Below are 23889 nucleotides of genomic sequence, written 5' to 3' on the forward strand. Positions count from 1 at the left end.
CCTCTCATGCCACAGCGCCAAGGGGAGGCGGGCTGAGAATCGCGGCTTTCCAGCCAAGCTGTAGGCGCCGTGCCTGCGGGCTGGACACCCGCTGGGGCAGCACCCGGGAGCGTGTCTATTCGCAGGAGTGGGGCTCCCTGCGCCCGTCTCTCCCAGCCCGCCGCACGCCCTGCACCTGTCCGGCGGCGGCCGGCGCGCCCCACTTGTCCGGACTACATTTCCCAGGGGGCACCGGGCTCCCCTCACCACGCGATTGGCGGGGCCCACCGGAAGGGGCGGAGCCGCGAAGGGAACGGGCCGGTGGCGGTTGCTTTGGGGCTGCCTGGATCCTCTCGGCCCAATGGCTGCTCTGAAGTACGCGGGGCTGGAGGACACGGACAGCGAGGAGGAGCTGCCGCCCGGCTGGGAGGAGCGGACCACCAAGGACGGCTGGGTTTATTATGCCAAGTAAGGGGGCACCTGCCGCGCCGGGACCCTGCTGACCCTGACCCCTCTTCTCTCCTGCCCTGGGGGGCGGAGGGGCACGGAGCTGCTCCTCCCGCTCCCGCCCCGGGCATGGGGGGCACGGAGCTGCCCCTCCCGCTCCCGCCCCGGGGATGGGGGGCACGGAGCTGCTCCTCCCGCTCCCGCCCTGGGGATTGGCGGGTACCGAGCTGCTCCTCCCTTTTCCCCTCCCTTCCCCCTCTTGGCCTGGGGAGGGGTGGGGCACGGAGCTGCCCGTCCCTCTCCTGCCCTGGGGGTCGGAGGGGCACGGAGCTGCTCCTCCCTCTCCCGCCCCGGGTATGGGAGGCAGGGAGCTGCCCATCCCTCTCCCTCTTCTGCCCTGGGGATGGGCGTGGGCATGGAGACCCACTAGCTGCTTTCTGCATCTATCCTTGCTGCCTCTCCTAGATGTGTGTGTGTGTGTGTGTGTGGGCGGGGGCAGAGAGCTGCTTCTTCCCTACACAGAGTGACATTAGCATAAACTGGCGGGGGGGGGGGAGAGGGTAGAGGGGGTGAGAGAGCTCTATATGGGAGGGAGTGAGGGAGGGTCATGAGAACTCGACTTAGTTAAGTCACTTATTTCACTGCATGTCAGTTTCCCGATCTGATACTTACCTCATGGGGTGTTGTGGTGATAGATCTACTAATGTGTGTTAGGTGCAGTAAGGTGCTACGGTAATGGGGGTGTGTGTAGGAGAATAAATACCTTGGATACAGAGATGGGAAGGGGGCAGAAATGCCCTACACATCAGAGGAGCCTGGGATGGGGGAATGGGATAAATTCTGCTTTATATATGGGGATGAATAAGTGCAATACTAAGTACACATAGGTGTAGCTGTAGTCTCTTACCTGGTAAGTGGTAATGATAGAGCTCAACGTAAAAGGGGTAAAACTCCAGTGGGAGGGCAGTAACACAGGGTGTGTTTGGGGGCAATATTGCTGCTCAGTTTTTGGGCTGAGGATATAACTTTTTTGGAATATTTGTGTACATATGCGGGGGCAATAGTGTCCTACATAAGGGATCATGGTGCTCTCAATTTTGTTCTGTGCAGGAGGAGAGGAGAAACAGGTGCTATAATATTCTGTGTATGGGTGGCTATTGGAAGTGATAAATAGGGGTGTAGCTCAATCTGGATGTTGAGGTTTGCCAGAGTTTTGGCCGGGTGATTCATGGGCCCATAGCTGCCACCCCGTGCCATTATGAAAATGTTAACCCTAGACATTGCCATATTCTAGGCATTTAGCAAGAGCGGATGCACTACAGGGCTGACTTGGGAGAGGAAAATTTCCCTGCTTTTCTATTAAAGCTCCCTTAACTGGAATGGCAGTGGAGTCAATCTGTATTGAAGTCTGAATGATGGCCTCCGGTTATAATGCTAGCATGATCTCCCTTTGTGGAAGGAAAAAAATGTAGTTGCAGTGTTTTGTCCTGTGTACTGTTAGATGACTTCTCTTCTCCCTACTTCTGCACCCGCAAATGCACTTCCTAGCGTGTCCAGCATGTGAGGAGAATAAAAAAAAAAAAAAAAATTCTCCACAAACTAAATCATTCAGTCTAGATTTTAACTTTTCCTTTATTCCCACTGACTTCAGTGAGCCCAACTTTCGGTAATCATTACTAGCATGTCTTTAGGTAAGATCCTGTGCATGTGATCTCTGTCAGACATAATTGTGCTGGCAAAAGCCCCTAGTGTAGAGTGACAAAACTTCACTTTTGCTGGCATAGCTTATTTCTCTTGGGAGGCTGTAATAAGCTATACCACAGTGGATCTCAAACTTTTTTACTGGTGACCCCTTTCATATAGCAAGTCTCTGAGTGCAACCCCCCCCCTTATAAAATAAAAACACTTTTTTATATATTTAACACCATTATAAATGCTGGAGGCAAAGCAGGGCTTGGGGTGGAGGTTGACAGCTCGCGACCCCCCCACGCAGAGCCGGCTTTAGGAAGTGCGGGGCCCAATTCGAACGTTTTTGGCGGGGCCCTGGCAGGGATGACTAAAAGAAAAAAAAACATGTAAAAAAATGCCTTTCATTTCTTAGCAGCCGGTTCCCTATAAAAAGTTCTGATTTAAGGGATGTGCCAAAGTATGTATTTTTTTGTACCAATAGGGTTACTATACATCCGCATTTTCCCGGGAGGAATTTTTAAATTAAAAATTTCTCCTGGATGGCGATTTAAGAACCAAAAAGCCTGACATGTCCGGGAAAATACAGATGTATGTTAACCCTACCTAAAGTTCTTTTTTAAAAAGATGGGCCTGAACTAGAAATGAGTTCCGTTTCACATGTGTGGGTCCCCACCACTCCCTGTGGGTGTGCTAGGGTGACCAGATGTCCCGATTGTATAGGGACAGTCTCGATTTTGGGGTCTTTTTCTTATATAGGATCCTATTACCCCCACCCCCATCCTGATTTTTCACACTTGCGGGGCTGGCTGGTCACCCTAGGGTGTGCACATGTGTGGGTCCCAGCTGCTCCTTGCCCCCCTCATTGAAGCAGGTGTGCAGGGTTACTGCCCTGGGAACTGTAGGGCACCACTGGACATGGGACTGGCTGGAGGCAGGGCAGGGGCTGACTGGAGGTAGGGTCAGGCAGGGCAAGGGGTGTGGGGCTGGCTGGAGACAGGGGTGTGTGGGGCGGGTTGGCTGGCTTCAGGCAAGGCTGCAGGGGGGGTGCGGCATGGGTTGGCAGGGCTGGAGACAGAGGAGTGCGGGACTGGCTGGCTTCAGGCAGGGTGTGTGTGGCAGGGGTTGGCTGGAGACAGGGCAGGGGGTGCGGGGCTGGCTACAGGCAGGGCAGGGGGTGCAGGGCTGGTGTGGGCAGGGGTGTGTGTGGGGCTGTCTGGCTTTGAGCAGGGCCGCAGGGGGGTGCGGAAGGGGTTGGCTGGAGACAGGGCAGGGGGTGCAGCAGGGGCTGGCTGCGGGCATGGGGTGTGGGGCTGGCTGGAGACGGGCTGGCTGCGGGCCGGGGGTGCGGGACTGGCTGGAGATAGGGGCTGATGTGGGCAGGACAGGGGGTGCGGGGCTGGCTGCGGGCAGGGGATGCGGGTACAGCCCACCCTGTACGGTAAGTGCTCCCTCCTCCTCCCTTGCCCACTGGGGTAGCAGCAGCAGCCCGGGGCTCGGGGGCTATTTAAAGGGCCCGGGGCTCCCCTGCTTCCACCGCCCCAGCCCTGTAAATAGACAAGGGAGCCCTGGGGAAGCAGGGGGCTCCGGCGGCTATTTAAAGGACCGGGGCAACAGAGGCAGCTGGAGCCCCGGCCCTTTAAATAGCCCCCGGAGCCCCCCCGCTACCCTAGGGCTCTGGTGTCTATTTAAAGGGCCCAGGGCTCCCCTGCTTCTACCGTCCTGGCCCTTTAAATAGCCGCGGGAACCCTGGGGAAGCGGCGGGGCTCCAGTGGCTATTTAAAGGGCCGGGATGGTAGAAGCAACGGGAGCCCCGGACTTTTCAAATAGCCCCCAGAGCCCCTCAGCCCTACTCCAGGGCTCCAGCAGTGGGGCTCGGGTGGCAATTTAAAGGGCCTGGGGCTCCAGGCCCTTTAAATTGCCCCCTGGGGAAGCCGGGCTACCCCAGTACCAGGGCTTGGGCGCGAGGCCCTCTTAGGGGTGGGGCCCAATTCAGGGGAATTGGATGAATTGGCCTAAAGCCAGCCCTGTCCCCACGTAATAAGAATATAACATAAGAACGGCCGTACCGGGTCAGACCAAAGGTCCATCTAGCCCAGTAGTATCCTGTCTACTGCCAAAGGCCAATGCCAGGTATCCCAGAGGGAATGAACCTTATAGGCAATGATCAAGTGATCTCTCTCCTGCCATCCATCTCCATCCTCTGACAAACAGAGGTTAGGGACATCATTCCATACCCATCCAGGCTAATAACCATTAATGGACTTAACACCATGAATTTATCCAGTTCTCTTTTAAATGGTGTTATAGTCCTAGCCTTCACAACCTTCTCACGTAAGGAGTTCCACAAGTTGACTGTGCGCTACATGAAGAAGAACTTCCTTGTATTTTTTCTAAACCTGCTGCCTATTAAACCTTGCGACCTCCTGAGGGGTCCTGACCCCCAGTTTGAGAACCCCTGCTATACCAAGGCTAAGTACAGCTTCGCTGATCTAAGCTGTGGCCACACTAGGAGTGCTTTCCTGGTGTGGGATACTGGTATAGCTATACTGGTAAAGCACTCCTAATATAGATCTGGTGTGTGTGTGTGTATTACTTTATTTTTTTTCAATAATTAAAACAATATACTAAACCACAGGGGAAGTACCTTATGCAAAAGAATTCACTCAGTGGGTCAGACTGTTAGCTGGTGTTGGGTTAGCTCTATTTAAGTTAGTGGAGCTGTGCATGTTTACACGAGCTGAAAATCTGACCCAATATATGCAAATATAGCTGACTATTTTTAAAGAAAATGTTTGATTTGTAAGTATTATAATTTGATCTCTGATATTTATATGGCAATTTTTTTTTAAATAACCTGTTAACTTCCTAATTAATGTTACACTTGCCATGTATAGGAAATAAGGTCTAAAGGCTCTGCATCCTCACAGTTCTTGCATGCTCAGGGCCTTATTTATTCACAGTTCTTCCTATAAGTTTACTTCACTGACAATAGCTTTAACATGTATCTGTATTTTCTCCCTTTACCAGAAATATCTAACTTTATACTGCATGTATAAGTATTGACCAAGTATTCTAGTAACATACCAGTATGCATTGTAAAGTAACATTATTCCTCTGCATACATGGGTGTCAGAAATTTATATTGATCCTATCATTAATTTTTGTACGAATGTGATCACATTTTCAATATTTCTAGTATGCACACACACTGGTAGAGAGTGAGGGGCAGTGGAATGGGGCCCCTTCTTTCTCCTGCGGCATTGAAAGGTATCCTCTTTCTTCTTTCCCACTGAGATGCACAAGTAGTATCAGGGATGCAGCAGCAGAACTTAATCCAGCTGCTGGAGTGTTTCAGCTTAGGTAAACGTGTCTAGTCCATCCTACTCTTTTCTTCTGCTCATCCTACTCTTTTCTTCTCGTGTTTGCAGAGGCCCCCAGAGCAGTGGGTTAACACCTCATTGAGATGCAGGGTCAAGTCCTACTTCACAGAGCCATTGTTTCTAGCTACCTGCAGACTTGGGCAGACACCACTGCAGCAGTTACTCTTGGGGCATGCTTTCAAGCTTTTCTTCCCAGATGTGAGGGCTAGAAATGTCCTTTTTCTTTTAGATGAAGCGATTCTGATTCAATAACAAGCTGGTGTTGTAAGCATGAGTCTATAATCTATATGCTTTAATTTGGCCCTGCTTGTTTACCTGAGCCCAAATGTAGAAAGCTAAGTGGTATTGTTAAATATGTTCAAATGAATATTTTTCAAGTGAATAATAGCTCTAGATGGGATATGTTGCCATCTTCCACCTTATTAAATGAACTAATTAATGAATAAATCAGTGGTTTGCTGGCCTATAATTAAGTACTGTTCCTCCCTTTGGGCTCACTAATACATTTATTTTAAGACTTGCTATGATTTGCGCTTGCTAAGGTGGAAGTTTCAACTCTTTTACATCACATGTTGCATATGAAAATTACTTGGGCAAAACTTCAAAAGGGATTTTTGTGACTTCAAACTTTTCTATAATGTGGATCCCATTCATGATTGCATGTTTCGTGCTCTTCCCCTTAAGGCCAGCGGCCTTTTGTACACAATCTCTGAGTCTATTAATGTTGCTCTTTAATCATCCAGAGGGATTATTTGCTCCCTGCCAGCCTGAGAGATGAGACTTGGATCCAAACTTGTGTTTGAATTGTAGTGGCTTCTGTTCTGTGTGACTCGGGTTTTTCTCAAAAGCTTGGCACCGTAGAATCTAGTTACCTGAGACACCACTCATGAAACTTCTTTTAAACGGAGGGGATATTATTAATATGTAGGGGGAATATATTTCTTTCCTCAGAGGTTTACACCATAAAAAGATATAATCAGAATGCAGGAAGAACACTGCTATGGTAATATATTTTATTGAAGGTAAATAATAGAAATGCATCTTTAAGTTACTTTTTAATTGTCATTTCTTTCTTTCTTTATTTTTAAACAGTCATCTTGAAGAGAAAACCCAATGGGAGCATCCTAAATCTGGAAAGAGAAAACGCATTGCAGGAGGTTTGTGTTGGGCTTTTGTAACACAGTAAGTTACAAGTAATGATCAGAATGGATGGAGGATCTAGATGGCCGATTTATGCTGTATTTGGCCCCAATCCTGTCAGCTACTTTATATAAGTAAAGCCCTGTTCATTCACCAAGGCCCATCATGTTTGCCAGGGGTCTGTGCATGAGGATTAGTTTGCATGACTTTATTTCTACATAAAGGCAAATAATAGGCAGAAGTGCCAAGGTCTTCTGTTTACTGTCCTTGTAATGGATGCAGAGACTCATGGCAAGATTCGTAAATTGCATTATGGCCCCTTTCTGTCACTTGGGTGTGTGTCAAGGAAGGAGTGGGCAGGAAGAGAGCGTGGCAGAACTTTAGTAATCTGCCACTGGGAAAATGCCCATTTAAGGACCTTCTGTCAGTGGCTCAAGTTAGAATGCTCTGAGAATCAGGGAACCCAAACTGGCTCCCTGAAACCTCTCTCCCCCTGTGGTAGCTGAGCTCCAGCACTGGAGAGAATAAAATCCCTTGTTTACTAGTATGATCTCATCTTGCTTAGCAAAAAGATTGTTGATCAGGGGAAAGCTTCAATAAACATAGAGGATAAATAAAAACAGTGCATTTTAAAGGAGGCAAAGTTATGTATACAGAAAAACAGTCCTACATTAAGACTAGATGATGCATGATAGTAACATTTTCAGTAGATTAATATTAAAGGGATATTAGTAACTTTTTGGTTGGGGCAGGAGGATGAGCATTATAAATAGGCATGCCAAGGAGGGACTCCATCACTAAATTTGAATTTTTTTAATGTGATTTTTTTTTTTTTATTGTGTCAGTAAAATCTTTAAAGCCATTAAAGAAAGGGATAGGCTATCATGGGCTGCCGATGTCTCATGTTTCATATATTGTCAATAATGTGCACATACCTAATTAGAATGTTTTCAGTATATTAAACCACCACCCTGATGAACTACAGCTAATATTTTCAGACAAGTTTAGCTTCTTTGAAATAGCAGGAAAATTCCTTGATTTAAATATTTTAATGAGTATTTTATAATAAGATTTGGTTTGTAGGAAAATATTCTGTTATACTTTTTATCATTTCTTTCCTTTAACATATCACCTCCTATAATAGTATTGTCCCCCACACACTGGGGCTTATTCCCATGTTTAGATATGTAATGTGCATTATATACAATATTGCAGAATCCAGTATTTTGATAGCTGCTATACTTGATCATGCATTCACACCAGCTCTGCCCAAGATGCATGGGACATGTGCAACATATTACAAGGCAGGATCAAACCCTGTGGGTTTGTACTGCAAGTAAAGTCGTTTGTGAAAGGATTACTAGCCTCCTGCAAACGTCTCTATATCCTTGTTAGTAATGACCATATGCCACACCATATTATTTATTCTAGATCTCCTGAATATTATACCTTTCCTCTGAGAACCTTTCCTTTTGTTTTGATGGTTTGTGAGCAGTTCTTGTTTTTAAACTTAGCTTCAGTGTTCAAGACAAGCAGGTAGGAGTACTAGGGATGGAAATGCTTGTATATATTTCCCATATTCAGCAATGCCAGGAGTTCAGACTTCCTGTAGAAAATGCTTTGAGATATGTTTTCTGTATTCTAGATCTGCCATATGGGTGGGAGCAAGAAACAGATGAAAATGGACAAGTCTACTTTGTGGAGTAAGTACTTGAAAACATAGATCATGAATAAATAGAAGGGATGATGACACATACAAGATTTGGACCACTCAAGTGAGTTGCAATGCCATGATTCTTTGAGTTAAATGCACAGAAACCAGTAAACAAAAACTTAATATTTTAAAGTTTTAGGCATGTAATAAATCTTTCCTCCCCCACCAAGTTAATAAATTGTTTCATGTAAACGTAAGTATAAACTTGTAGTGCAGAATTGAGAGTGACTTAAACTTAATTCTATAACAGAATACAGTAACTCCTTGCTTAACGTGTTAGTTATGTTCCTGAAAAATGCTACTTTAAGTGAAACGATGTTAAGCGAATCCAGTTTCCCCATGAGAATGTAATGTAAATGGTGGGGTTAGGTTCCAGGGAAATTTTTTTCACCAGACAAAAGACTATATATATATATTTTTATATATATATATATATATATATATATATATACACACACACACACAGTATAAGTTTTAAACAGTGTAATACTGTACACAGCAATGATGATTGTGAATCTTGGTTGACGTGGGGGAGTCAGAGGGTGGGATATTTCCCAGGGAATGCCTTGCTGCTAAATGATGAACTAGCACTTGGCTGAGCTCTCAAGGGTTAACACGTTGTTAATGTAGCCTCACACTCTACAAGGCCGCACGAATGGAGGGTGGGGAAACAGCATGGCAGAGAGACAGAGACACACACCGTGTGTGTGTGTGTGTGAGAGAGAGACGCGCATTACCCCTTTAAGTACGCTGACCCCACTCTAAGTTCATTGCCTCTTTAACTAGATCAGCGAGTTGAGACAGCAGCTGTTGCCAGCAAGCTCCCTCCATCCTGAGCCCTGTCGTGTCCCCGTACCCCCCCCGTACCCCTGCCCCCAGTTCTGTGGATGGGGTAAAGGAGCGGGGGGGAGGGGGACACCCTGACATTAGCACCCCTTCTGCGCCCCCGCCTTGCACAGCAAGCAGGAGGCTCTGGGGAGCAGCTCCAAGGCAGAGGGCAGGAACAGCACATGGCAGTGGGGGAGGGACAGCTGAACTGCCTGACAATTGATAGCCTGCTGGGTGGCTGCCACACAGGGAATTTAGGGGAGCCAATAGGGGGGCTGCTGGTCCACCCTGGTTCCAAGCCCTCCCCAGCTAGCTCCAATGGGCTGCTCTTTCTGCAAGCAGTAGACAAAGCAGGCAGTTGTCAAACAATGTTATAATTGAGCATTGCGCAACTTTAAACGAGCATGTTCCCTAATTGATCAGCAACATAACAAGGAAGCAACGTTAACCAGGATGACTTTAAGTGAGGAGTTACTGTAATTGTGATATCAATAGCTTTCCAGCATCCTCTCCTAGCTAAACAGAAGGTGGAAAGAATCTAGAAACAAATTTGGGAAATAACAATAATAATGAAATGAGGAATAATGGAGTGATTCAAAAGATAACTCCATGTGAAGATTGGGTTCCCAAAGAGAACACCCAATGATATGTTAATATCCTCTGTTGTAAAGTCAGGAGAGAAAGAATTGTGAATTCTTTATACAACAAATTTTCACTCTAGTAGACCAAAATTCCTGCCTCTTCAAAGTGTAGGTAGGTGAGGCTGTCTCTTCTTAGCCAGAAAAGTAATTTAAGAAATACAATAGGCACTTGATTTCGTGATCTCAGCTCAGAGAGATAATTATATGGATCAGTTTTTGTAAAGCAAAGCCAGTTTCACACTTTCTATATGTGATTTTGCTTATATGGACCGCCAAGCTTCCATAATTGGTTGGTCTGTTTTTACAATATGGTAGTGCTCAAAATGTGTTGGATGCTGTGAAGAACAGAAGGAACAATCTCTGCCCCAGAGAGCTTACAATCTAAAAGACGTGGGGGATTGGGAGGAAGGAAAGAGAAGTTGAACAAGGGGCAACGGCAGGAGGGGTGAGTTCATAGGAGCAGGGAGAGGAAAAAGAGGAAGGTAGGAAGGATCATAAGGAATACTGAGTCTGGCTTTAAATAGACATTGGTAGAGAGGAGAAGGGAGGTAGTTTCAGTAAACAATGAATCAGCAGAGAGGGAAGAATATTTACAGTCCAAACTGTAGAATCTGCTCACACAAGGGGCGCACAGGTGTTGTGAAGATCATTGATCAGAAATGAGTTGAGAATTTTTTTGTCAGAATGATTTTCTGACAGAAAATGCAGTTTCTGCAAAACAGAAATTTTCCATGGAGCGGGTGGTGGGAATCTTTGTTTTTTTGTTTTTTCCCCCCCCCAGACTTTCATTTTTTTCCATTGGGAAGGGAAATCTAAATGAAGTATTTCATTTAGGGTCAGTTCAACCCAAAATAGAATATTTTTTGTTGAAGATTTATTGAACTGAATTTTGAATCAGTTCAATACAATATCAAATTGCATTTCTCTTTCAGCAGATTGCTTTATGGGAGTTATAGTTCAAGCCCTGGTCTCTCCTATAGGCTGGGCTGGGCTGAGCTCAGCTCAGCTCCCTGGAGGACTGCATCTCCCATAATTGAATGTAGATTTCCCTCTGATCAAGTTCTGCTTGGTTCACCACAGGGAAATGTGGCCTGGCTAGGGAGCCTGGCACAGAGGGAAGAATGGGGGCCACAAGCATCCGAAATGCAATTCCCAAGAGTCAAAGCGTTACAATAGGAAAATGCAGCTTAATGTTAAAGTGACTCAAAATGAAACATTTCTGTTCACTTCAATTTTAGGAAAGTTGAAGTGTTTCCATTAAAAATCATAGAATAAAATATCAGAGTTGGAAAGGACCTCAGGAGGTCATCTAGTCAACCCCCTGCTCAAAGCAGGACCGACACCAGCTAAATCATCCCAGCCAAGGCTTTGTCAAGCCTGACCTTAAAAACCTCTAAGGAAGGAGATTCCACCACCTCCCTAGGTAACCCATTCCAGTGCTTCACTACCCTCCTAGTGAAAAAGTTTTTCCTAATATCCAACCTAAACCTCCCCCACTGCAACTTGAGGCCATTACTCCTTATTCTGTCATCTGGTACTACTGAGAACACTCTAGATCCATCCTCTTTGGAACCCCCTTTCAGGTAGTTGAAAGCAGCTATCAAATGCCCCCTCATTCTTCTCTTCTGCAGACTAAATAATCCCAGTTCCCTCAGCCTCTCCTCATAAGTCATGTGCTCCAGCCCCCTAATCCTTTTTGTTGCCCTCCGCTGGACTTTTTCCAATTTTTCCACATCCTTCTTGTAGTGTGGGGTCCAAAACTGGACACAGTACTCCAGATGAGGCCTCACCAATGCCGAATAGAGGGGAATGATCACGTCCCTCGATCTGCTGGCAATGCTTCTACTTATACAGCCCAAAATGCCGTTGGCCTTCTTGGCAACAAGGGCACACTGTTGACTCATATCCAGCTTCTCGTCCACTGTAACACTAGGTCCTTTTCTGCAGAACTGTTGCCTAGCCAGTCGGTCCCTAGTCTGTTGCAGTGCATGGGATTCTTCTGTCCTAAGTGCAGGACTCTGCACTTGTCCTTGTTGAACCTCATCAGATTTCTTTTGGCCCAATCCTCTAATTTGTCTAGGTCACTTTGTATCCTATCCCTACCCTCCAGTCTATCTTCCACTCCTCCCAGTTTAGTGTCATCTGCAAACTTGCTGAGGGTGCAATCCACGCCATCCTCCAGATCATTAATGAAGATATTGAACAAAACCGGCCCCAGGACTGACCCTTGGGGCACTCCAGTTGATACTCGCTTCCAACTGGACATGGAGCCATTGATCACTACCAGTTGAGCCCGATGATCTAGCCAGCTTTCTGTCCACCTTATAGTCCATTCATCCAGCCCTTACTTCTTTAACTTGCTGGCAACAATACTGTGGGAGACCATATCAAAAGCTTTGCTAAAGTCAAGGAATAACACGTCCACTGCTTTCCCCTCATCCAATGTGACATTTAATCTCTTCTGAATTGAAATTGTTGTGGGAGTTTCTGTTTGGTGAAAAATGTGGACATTTCAGTTGAAATGCTGGAATTTCCAGTGGGACAGAAATTCTGAATTTCACTTGGCTCAACTGCTCTGCCAGGTTAGTCCTACTGTTCCTGGGGAAAGGCTCTGACCAAGGATGAAGATACTGCTTCTGTTCCTCCTCCAGCTTATTTGGCTGGGGAGTAGTGGTGGATGCTGCTACAGTTTGAGTCCAGCGGTATAGCCCTTTGGAGCATTGGCAAAGTTCTCATTAATTTTAGTGGGGTCAGGATTTCACCTCCAGGACCCAGTCACAGTGAGCAGGGGGAGGGGGAAATGGAAAAGTCTGTGCAGCAGTATCTTACCAGCTCTCATTTGACAGAGAGTTAGCACACTGAAATTCAGAACATATTGTAAAAAGAACTTGACACTAGCAAAGCAATAAAGAGCTCACATTGGAGAGAGAGAGAATTATATAAGCAGGCACTCTCAGATAAGCCTGGCTAAGGCTGCGTCCTGCCCCGCTGCTTGTTAGCAGATCACATGGGAATAAAACTGACTCAAGCACATCTCTCCCTTTTTTTGGATAACCTCTCCCATTGTGCAACAAGGTGGAACTGCCATTTCTTAACAAGGGGGTGGAGTTTTTGTGGAGTACTGAAATATTACTTGAAAGAGATGTCAGCAATGGATGCATATTTCACAGTTACTTTGATCGGATGAAGGTGTGGTTGAAGCACTGGAATTGGAGCCAAGTGTGATCTGAGTTTTAGTTGCAGCTCCTCCACAGACTAAACTTCTTTTGACTCACTTCTGGTCCCTTCCCCCCCCCCCCCCCCCCCCCCCCCCCCCCCGTGAACTGGGTATCATAATCTTCATATACTTTATATAGGTGTTGTGAAGCTTAATTTGTTAAAGTTTGTGAAGTGCCTTGACCTTCTCAAACAGAGTGAAGATGAAGATAATTTTGCACTTAGAAATGCTAAATATTATTACACTCACATGTCACTTAAAAACAAGCAAAACATTTTGGAATGACTTGCTGTGAAGAGTAGAATGCAGACAGCAAGCATAAATGAGATGTGAGAAGTGGGAAGTAGCATAAGTGATCCTATATTGGAATCAGTAGGCTCTTGACTATTTTGTTTCTATTCTTTGATCTTAAAGGCCTCCAACTTGCAGCAGGAAAGGGAAAGCTAGATTTCACTTCAGCCAAAAGATGACAGCGTTAGAAGCATCTGAGCATTGAAAACGGAGTTCTCTCTCTTTCCACTGTTCTGTAGTAAAGAGTAGCCATACAGCTCTCATGAGATCGGACTGTTTGGGTATGGCAGTTAGCAATGGGAGACTGCTGGTTTACATTGGGAACTTATATCGGCATAGCTATGTCTCTCAGGGGTACGAAACATGCACACCCCTGCAAGATGTAGCTATACTGACCTAACCCCTGGTGTAGACAGCACTAGGTTGATGGAAGAATAATTTTTTTTGACCTAGCTACTGCCTCTCGGGGAGATGGATTACCTAAGGTGATGCAAGAACCCTTCCCGTTTTGTGGAGGTAGTGTCTCAAGTATAGACAAGTCATAACTCTTAAAGGGCTTTGTCCCTGAGGTAAAAAGGAGAGAACAAGTCACATGGTCTGTTAACAACATTCTTGGTATTAATAAGACATGATTATTGTTGAAAATTGGCAACACTTCAGTGTTTCCCTAGTGCTTGCAACCTTACTGCACAGCATAGAAGAAACAAAAATTAGTTTGAAATCTTGTTTTTGATTTTTACAGTCATATAAACAAAAGGACTACATACCTTGACCCCAGACTGGCATTTACAGTTGAAGATAATCCAATGAAGTCTACTACTAGACAGAGATATGATGGAAACAGTACTGCAATGGAAATCCTTCAGGGTCGTGATTTGAGTGAAAAAGTGGTTATAATCACTGGAGCGAATTCTGGAATAGGTAGGTCAATGTGACACTTAAGTAAGTAAAATATTATGGTTCATTTAGTTGCAAGTAGTTTTGACCTAACATTGGTTAGGTATATTTAAAAATGTACATTCACCCTTTAATTCTGGATTGAATTCACATCCATTATTACTAAGATTAAGTTGCTTTGAGAATTAGATCCCCAAAATCATTCTGATCATCTTCTACAGTAGTTTGTTGTATGGTGGCATTGGAATAGGTGTAGACAGTGTATAGTTAAGGCATTTTTTAAAGTTACTGATCAGGTTTTTTTACAAATACTAATTTTTAATGAAGTTTAAGAAGGGCTTAATTACTTTTCTCTCAGAAGAGGTTCCCATAGACTTCAGTCATTTTCCCCCCGCACCAGCCATTACCTTGGTTTGAGTCGTTGCCACTGTGATTGTAGTAAAAGTAAACTGTATAGGATATCTCTTCTGTTTCTGCTGTTTGATTTTTTGAAAGAGCCAAAGTTGTTGAGACACAGTTAGATGAGGGTTAGGTATTAAACTTGGTTCTCTCTCAGGCCTTTGCAGATAATCCACTGAGCCCTCCAAAATTTTATTTAAAATTTAAATTGCTGTTCGTTCTTTTTTGTGGTCTACATTTTGAGTTGTAGAGCCATCACAACTGCATTGGAAATATCCTTATGCAAGTTATGGCTATTGTTTAAAAACAGAAGCAGATTACATTAAAAAAAATATTTCAAAGATTGCACCTTCGGGACCCATGGCCAGCTTGCAACTCTCTTGAACAATGAGAGGATTTTTGGACCAAGTGTCAGTCTGAATTTCCTTGGTGCAGTTCATCCTTAAATCATTTGAAAGGGAACATTCTCTGAAATAGTATTTTCAGGCTATAACAAGCTCTAAATTTTTCTTATTGTCAGCACATGTCTTGGTTAAATCTGTTTTGGGGAGATTTTATATCATTGACTGAATAACTTTAAATTTATGTAAACATTACCAGAGCTTGCAATACTATGCAGCAAATTTGCTTATGTAATTAACTAAATTTGTTTAATCAAATGTTCACATTTAAAAGTATATAAAATTTGGGGGGGTAAATCAAAGCTTCTCCTGCTCCCCTTTAGAGTATTTTTAATTGAGTCCATTGCTAATAATCTGAAACTGTATATCTCAGAAATAACCTAGCTCTTCTCTCTCTCAGCCTTAAACCAGGTGAGGTTAGTCTTATCATGTGAACATGTTGAGTGAAATAGTGTTCCACGTTTCTATAGAGATACTGTAGTCAAAGGGTTTAACACCTCATCCAGATTTGTGATGCTTGTGAAAGGATGTCTGGATTTGTATTGTGGTTTCTCCGCCTTTTCCCCATCCAATTTGCAGTTCTGGGTGGTCATAGCTAAATACATGCACCTCGGGACTAAGTGCTTGCTACCAATGGCTACTACAGGGGTCGGCAATGTTTGGCATGCGGCTTGCCAGGGTAAGCACCCTAGTGGGCCGGGCCAGTTTATTTACCTGTTGACGTGGCAGGTTTGGTCGATCGTGGCCCCCACTCGCCGTGGTTCGCCTCCTGGGCCAATGGGGGCGGCGGGAAGCCGCGGCCGGCACATCCCTCGGCCCACGCCGCTTCCCGCCGCCCCCATTGGCCCGGGACGGCGAACCGCGGCCAGTGGGGGCCGCGATCGGCCGAACCTGCCACATCAGCAGGTAAATAAACTGGCCCGGCCCGCTAGGGTGCTTACCCTGGCTAGCCGTGTGCCAAACGTTGCCGACCCCTGGGCTACTATATACGGAGAGCTGCAACATGTTAACCTATCAAGCTAACAGGCAACTACTTTAGAACCCTGTTTATCCGACCCTCCATTATCTGGTTCTCTGTATTAACTGAACTACCAGCACGCACAGATCCAGAAGTGGGCGATCTCTCCTTCGGCTGCTAGATGGCGATGCAGCCTCGCATTTGCCCATTCTCTGCATTATCCGAATTTTTTATTATCCGATCTGGCCCTGGTCCCAGTTAGATGGATAAATGGTTTCTGCTGTATATTAAGAGGAGAATGGAAGCATAAGTGGGCGTGCGAGATTAGGCAGGAAGTATTGCTGACTATGTGAACTGTTTGAAAATCTGAGTATTTTGTTTTGCGGTTTGCTCTTTTTTATTTGGAGCGTTTTCCTCATCTTGGGAACTAGCCAAATAAATAAGGCTTCCTGTCTGACTGGAAAATTTGTAGTATTAATTACAAAAGTGCATCTGAAAAGGCTGCACAGAATAATTGGCATTCAGCACTCTCTCACCCTCATAGAGCAGATTACTCAGCAATTCTATTGTACCTGGATGATCAAGACCCCATGGTTGGCCTGATCCTTAGCCACCCCTCTGTTTATTTTAAAGCCTCTGCAACAGTCAGGGTAATGCAACAAATGACATTAGTGGCATTAATGGAGTGAACAAAAGATTGGACCTGTGCTGCTTCAAATTGTGACAATATAAGGTTCAGAAACCTGAAGTCCAGATGGTTTTTCTCAGTCGAACTTGCATCATATGTGCATGCTTGAGGTGAAGACATGGCCAATGAGCCTCAAACTTCTCAGATGCCGTAATGTCTTCGACATCACTTTAGGTTCCATCTCCACATCCAGCACCAGTTACCAACTGCCAGAAAGCAAGATGTTTCAAGGGTGAGGCCATTGGGACTTGGGTACAGGGGGATCAAGTAGAGTCCTGTGCTGTTTGGGCACCCTGAGTTGTCCTGATTTTGTGAGGCCTAAGCATAAGGCTTGCTTTCTCCTTCACTGCTTACTGTGAAGGGGAGCTCTCTTCCTTCACTTCCATAGAGTGTGGCTGCTAATGTTCTTGTCCAGGCCGTTTGGATGTACCTTGTAAGTCTTGAAGATCTGTTGAGACGGGGCTATCTAGAAGATTGAGATAGGACTAGAAATCATTAAACTCTGAATTCTAGTCCCAGTTCAGCCCCTGTAATCCTGTGGGGCCTTGGGTAAGTAACTTGTCCTCTGTATGCATCAGGGATAGTACTTCCCTATCTCACAGGAGTGTTCTGAGGATTAATTAGTGGTTGTATAATGCTCTGAAAAAAAAGTACTCTGTTCTGTGTTTTTTAGTTTGATTGGATGTTCTAGAGGAAAATGCTGCTGTGTTCCACTAGCTAAAAAGTGATTAAAAGAAAATCTTGGCAGTTTGAAATTTCATAAGGTCAGAAGCACTTGAATGTTTTTTTTAAAAAAATAATGAAATATTAATGCGTCTCATTATCAAAATCAGTTTGCAACATACTTTAAAGACTGATTTGACTGTCTCCGTGAACGGAGTTTCTGCACATCATGGGTGGGGAACTTCGTTTATTTCAATATGACCGGCAGTTAGCTCCTAAAGGCCAAACATATATTTTAAACACATTACATTGTTTCTTTTTGCTAAAACGTATCTTTCGACCTTTTACATTAATGAGTTGAGCAAAAAAGATGGAGTTCAAACAAAAAAAGCCCAAACAACCCAGAATAAAAACCTTATTTCATTCACCAACACACATCAGTTGATTATGCTAAAGGTAAAAAGCCCAAACTGTTCTTGGGCTGATATTTCTAATAATTTATCAATAGGTACAATACATGGAAGCTTATGCAGGTTACTAATTACTAGAATTTTATTGTGTAATCATCCCGATTTAGTAAATGCACGTGAAAAAAATCACTCTCAAAGTGTATAATGTCACTGTTGTCACTGAGGGGCAAGGGAGGAAAAAACAAAGATACAGTGTGTAAAAACAAAATGACTTCTGGGGTCTCAAGCATATTAAACTTACAATTTCTGTGTTCTGACTGTCATGGGAGCATTGAGGAAGGTCAGATAATTCAGGGAATTGTCACTATAATTCATAGACTCCAGGGAATGCAATCCTTTTCTGGACAGGAGTTTCAGATTATCTAGGTTTGAAAAACTTGGTTATAGTATTGCATGCTAGACTCCACCTCAGGGTGTGGATGAGCGACAAACCATGAAATCATGACTCCATTGAGGTCAGTGGGAGTTTTGCCATTGACTTCAAAGGGGCCAAAATTTCACCTTTAGTCTAGGTTTATGTACAGTTGGGCCCCAAAAGCTAAGCAACTAAATCTGTGTGAGGGCAATTAAATAAGTTGCCTGTTATTCACAGGGACAAAGTTTCTACGGCAGCCACTAGGAGTTGTAGGTGCCATACACCGGTGAAAGTTGAGCCACTTATTTAGTTACCCGAGTATTGATTTTTGTGCTCAACCTTAGGATCTCATGTTGGGAAATATTGGGTGAAATCTAGGCTCCGTCAAAGTCCTTGGCAAAACTCACATTGATTTTTAACAGGAAAAGGATTTCACTTATTGTCTTTGACGTCTGTGCTCATCTATAAAATGGGAAAAATTATATCTAGTACAGAAATCTGTTGTGAAGATTACAGAACACTTGTGTAGTTTTTAAAGCAGAGTTTCTCAAACTGGGGTCGCCGCTTGTGTAGGGAAAGCCCCTGGTGGACTGGGCCGGTTTGTTTACGTGCCCCGTCTGCAGGTCCGGCCGATCGCGGCTCCCACTGGCCGTGGTTCGCTGTTCCGGGCCAGTGGGAGCTGCTGGAAGCACCGAGGGACATACTGGCCGCCGCTTCCAGCAGCTCCCATTGGCTTTTGAGAAACACTGTTTTAAAGTGATGTTCCTTATTTTACTTGATGTAAACTGATGTACAGTTCAACAGTTTATGGCTGTACTACTAACTGTAGAAGTGGTGGTATATTTTCTGCAACTCTTTTAGTATATCCAACTCTCAAACAAATTATTTCTCCCTCCCATCAGATATTTCCTTTAACGTCTATCTTCTTATTTAAAGCTAACAATTAATCCATTGCAGGTTCCATTATGAGAAAAACTTGTTAACAAGAGTATGGAATTCAAGTTCAGATTTCTTGGTTTTATCTAATGGCTGCTTTCCCATATCTTTATATATTTTTTTGTACTTACTCTTTTTTTTTTTTTAAGACTACCATAAAACATATTCAAGAAATAACCCCCCCGGCCCCCAGGTGTATTTAGGATAAATAATGAATAAGTGAAAATATGTAAAACTTATGGTGAAAAGAATTTACTAAATATATCCACTAGTTGCTTGAGGCAATTTTTCTAAAATACTTAGATTTTTATCAGGGAGTGAATACTTACCAACTTCTTTAAAATTAAAGCTCGTGTTTGTGTTGTGAGGATGGTAAATATCAAACTTTTTTCTTCCTTTAATTTTACAGATCTCTTTTAGCCATGTGATAAACATTCTTTAGATCTTGATTAGTTTTAGCCATGACTGAATTTTCATGTTCTAAATATTGCATCAGAAAAATGTTAATTATTTGTGTGCTGCAACACTATATTATGATTAATTTTAACTTCAGCCATGAATGGTCTTGTAATATTAACCCATCTAATTTCAGAAACAGACCCTATTCCTGCAGAGACTTACTCACACACACACAGTAGTGCTTTTAAAGTCAATGAGACTACTTGAAATACATAGCTAATGGTTAATTTGTAGTTAAATTTTTGCAGGACTGGAACCCTAGTTTGATTACAAAGAAAAAGTCCTTTAGTTTGTATCGTGCATACAAATAAAAATAATTCTTTAATTTTTTTTGTTTTTTTTCCCACTAGAGGGCTGTATTGGCCTTTGAAAATATTAAACAAAAGAGAGCTTTTATATTTTTCCCTCCTCTGTGGTTTTTTGTTAAATACTTTTGAATTTTTGTAATGTATATTATGTGTTTTTAATTATCAGTGTTTAAGTTCAAAGTATGAGAAGTATGTTAGTTGTTTCATTGAGTTCTAGTCTATAAGAAGATACAATATTTTCAACTTTGTTTGCAATCAGTTCTGCCAGATTACACAATGTACATATTTTTAGTAGTATTTGTTTTTAATATCAGGGAGACAATGCTGTGGTTTATATATTTGTAGGAAGCTGAATTACACAAATATTACTGTACATTTTAAGGCTCATCTAAGGCTAAACTAAATGACCTTGAAACTACATGTACCTCAGCTTCATTTTTTTTTTTTTACAGTACACATTGGTTACCTAATCTATTGTGAATATTAGACTATATAAGAACAGTAAAATATAAATGACACAGTACTACTTATGCTGTTTTACTGGCATATTGTAGAGCAGGGGTAGGCAACCTATGGCACGCGTGCCAAAGGTGGCACGCAAGCTGATTTTCAGTGGCACTCACACTGCCTGGGTCCTGGCTGCCGATATGGGGGGCTCTGCATTTAATTTCATTTTAAATGAAGCTTTTTAAACATTTTAAAAACCTTATTTACTTTACATACAACAATAGTTTAATTATATATTATAGACTTATAGAAAGAGACCTTCTAAAAAGGTTAAAATGTATTACTTGCACGTGAAACCTTAAATTAGAGTGAATAAATGAAGACTCGGCACACCACTTCTGAAAGGTTGCTGACCCCTGTTGTAGACGGACAAAATGTGTATCTTTTTTGTGCTGGTGCAGACTTCGGAAAACACTTTTTTTTTTTTTCTTTTCTTTTCTTTTTTTTAAGAAGCCATCTTATATGAGACTGTTCTTTTAATCACAAAGTTTCATTTTTTCTCTTTACAAAACCATCATGCACAGAATCTTTTTGTATTCAAAGAACAAGAAATAATCCTATTTTGGTTATATCAAGGTCATAAGCAATCTATTAATTACATATCTTAGGGGATGCCCAGATCAAACAGAGGTGACCTCAGAAAATTAAAAGCATTCTTGGCTTTGTGCAGCTTACTTTTTTAACCAAATACTGAAAAAATTCCAAAAACTCTTGTGCTGAACATGAACTGTCCGTGCTGCATTTTCTTAACTCTTGAGTTACGAAGCCTTTTTTCAGTCCATAAACTTAGTTGATCTGCAAACATTTCCACTATTTCAAAACCAGTAACTGTGTATTAATACTTTTGTTAACTAGAATATTATTTTGTATTACAGACTCCTAGAGACTCCAGTCAGGAGTGAGGTCCTATTCTACTAGGCATTGTAAACACATACGAGAGCTTTCATTCTCCGCAGACTTGTAGTGTAAAAAGTCATCTTGTTTCTACTATTGCGAATACAAAAGTTTTGTAACATCACATTGGTGCCAAGAACGAGGATATGTTTTTTTTTTTTTAATATATCAAAATTAAGCATCTGCTGTATAGTTTATTAATCTGTTTTGGATAACTGGCCCTTGGATTTATAGAGGCTTTATAAAGATGTGTATTTACTTTCTCTTTCACTCTTGTCTGAATTACCTGTGGTTCTAGGTGGGCTCTGCCTGGTGTACTGGAGTTTGACTTGCATGTCATTACGAGAACACTAGCCCGAGACAGCTGTTAATAAAGATTAAATAGAGGGCTTAATTAGTGCCTAGTTTTGAGTATAGTATTAAGTTTTAAAATCCAGAAGTCTGTCTTGGATTACCATTTTTAACTACAATTTAAGTCTCAAGAGAAGAGGACATGCTTCATTAAGGCTTGCTTATATAAACAAAGAAAACACTAAGCAACCTGCATTGCTCATCTTAACTACAAAAATATAGGTAGCAGCTCTATCCCTTTAGTCTTTCTTAAATTGAATTATATTATACCCATTGATGACTCTTCTGTTGCTTAAACAAACAAGTAGTATCTGTGCATCAGGCTATGGAATTGGGGAATACATTCTCAGTACTATTAGCTAAAACTCTTCGCTTTGGGCATAGCTATTATGTATCTTCTGAATGGAATGTATATGTAATGAAGTGTATTCTCAGTAGCAAGTGTTACAGCTAGGGTTTGCTTCAAAATGATATTTGTGTGTTCCTAAATACATCCGTTTTGTAAAACTTTACTCACCCCAAGAAAGTAACATATCTTGACAAGTAAGTATCTATTAACTTGCATACTGTCACCATGATAATGTATGGATGATGAGATTTTGATCATAGGTGGTCGTGATGTTTAGGTGATTGTATTTATCATGCACCTTTGACTGTCTTACTTGCTCTCAGCCCATTAATCCATCTCACCTGGAACTTTAACATTTCAAACTCGTGATCAGTATGGAACATCTACCATTTTTTTGAAAATCAGTCTGCTCTCCAAAAATCACAAATTCAACTCACTCTTTGTCCAGAAAATTAAAAATCATTTGCAGTGGACTAGCCACATTCAGCCTTGGATCCGTGACACATTTGAGGTTTGGTACCTTCAGGGGAATATGATCTTCAGACCATTGGAAACTCAGGAATATCTCTCTGCTCCAGTTAAACGCATTGTTATGGTATATATATCCCACACGGGTGATGAAAGGGCTAACTGGAACTAGAAAGCTCAATTACGGTACCTGGAGATTGGGCCTGCCTCTCTCCCCTCCCCCCCACCCAAGCTGAGTCCCAGCTGAGAAAGGAGCTGAGCATAGAGAGGAAGCCCAGAGCAGAAGACAGGTCTGCAGCAAGATGCTGCAGGAAAGGGCAGTTTCCTGCAGTAGTCCCTGGAGCAGGGAAAAAGACCCCAGAGAAGAAGGCCCAGAGGAGCGCCCCTGGGGCCACTATACTGAATAAGGGACAGGGAATTGGGAGAGAATCCAGAAGCCAAGGGGTGGGTGGACATTGTTTGTGTTGGTCCTCTGTTTGGGCCATTTGAACTCTAGTAGGTATTCTGGGGCTGTGAAGGAAGATTAAGACAGATAAAGAGCCTGGGTTCACAGAAGGCAGCAGAGCCAGAACCTCTTGAGTTACGGTCTTGACCTTAATTGTTCGATTTGAAGTGGCGTTAGTCGAAGAGTGTTGGAAAAGTACAGTATTCTTCAGGAGCCCTGGAAAGGGGATGCCTGCAATGCTATCACGCGCCACAAGCACTCTGAGATGGCAACCCTGGAAAGACAGACAGAGACACAAACAATGCTTACATTTAGTCCTAGGAGCTCCCAAAGCTTACCATCCAAGCATAATTTTAGACAGAAAGTCATTGTAGGTAACAATGTCTATTCTCTCTCTGTATCTAAAGCTTGTACATTTGGACAAAAATGAACTAAGGGCCCTGCTTTAGTGATATGATGCTTGTGTGCCGGTCCATCTAGTCACATCACACTGCAGGATTGAGGCCAATAGCAGCTTGTTTTACAGGTGGAATGATGCATCATATAATCCCAGTAGAAGTTCTAAATTCAAGAATCTTACGTTTTCTCACTAGGGTTTGAGAACTTACCATTATCGTATGTATCAGAATGACTTTAAAGTACCTGGGTTTGTGACAGGCTCAACAACTTGAAACAAATGCTCCAGAATCTGCATTCAAGGAGCTTCATGTAAGGGCAGATATGTAGCATTCATCCTCTTTGCTATTCTCAAGACACTTGGATAATAGAGTAGTTTTGATCACTGTCTTAAACAACTTTCTAAACTGCTTATGGAGACGTTTTTGGGTCTCCGGTACTCACCAGCTAGCTCCTTCACCAAAAAGCTTTCCTATATAGGTGGAAAAATGACATAAACTCTCCTATACGAAACATATACACTTTATATTTGGGGCACGCCCTGATGCTCTTAGGTGCTTGATCCTTCTTGGATCTATGGGCAGAAAGCAAATATGAATTAAAATAACCACTGAGATGT

General features: G+C 43.0%; 1 protein-coding gene across 9 annotated transcripts in view; it reads left to right on the forward strand.

The window, feature by feature from the left end:
• The first annotated feature begins 234 nt into the window (after positions 1-234).
• Positions 235-23889, forward strand: part of WWOX (WW domain containing oxidoreductase) — a 674139-nt gene continuing 650484 nt past the window's right edge. For 2 of the 9 annotated variants that reach the window (XM_065567632.1, XM_065567633.1), the window contains exons 1-4: positions 237-447; positions 6588-6652; positions 8281-8338; positions 14069-14247. In XM_065567632.1, the coding sequence (XP_065423704.1) occupies positions 341-447; positions 6588-6652; positions 8281-8338; positions 14069-14247 (409 nt within the window). In that variant the 5' untranslated portion in view covers positions 237-340. Of the gene's footprint in view, positions 448-6587; positions 6678-8280; positions 8339-14068; positions 14248-23889 lie in introns of those variants that run through there. The other 7 variants (XM_065567635.1, XM_065567634.1, XM_005300567.4 and 4 more) reach the window with 5 other exon arrangements.

Source organism: Chrysemys picta, chromosome 14 (assembly GCF_011386835.1).
Source record: "Chrysemys picta bellii isolate R12L10 chromosome 14, ASM1138683v2, whole genome shotgun sequence".
Lineage (NCBI taxonomy): Eukaryota > Metazoa > Chordata > Testudines > Emydidae > Chrysemys > Chrysemys picta.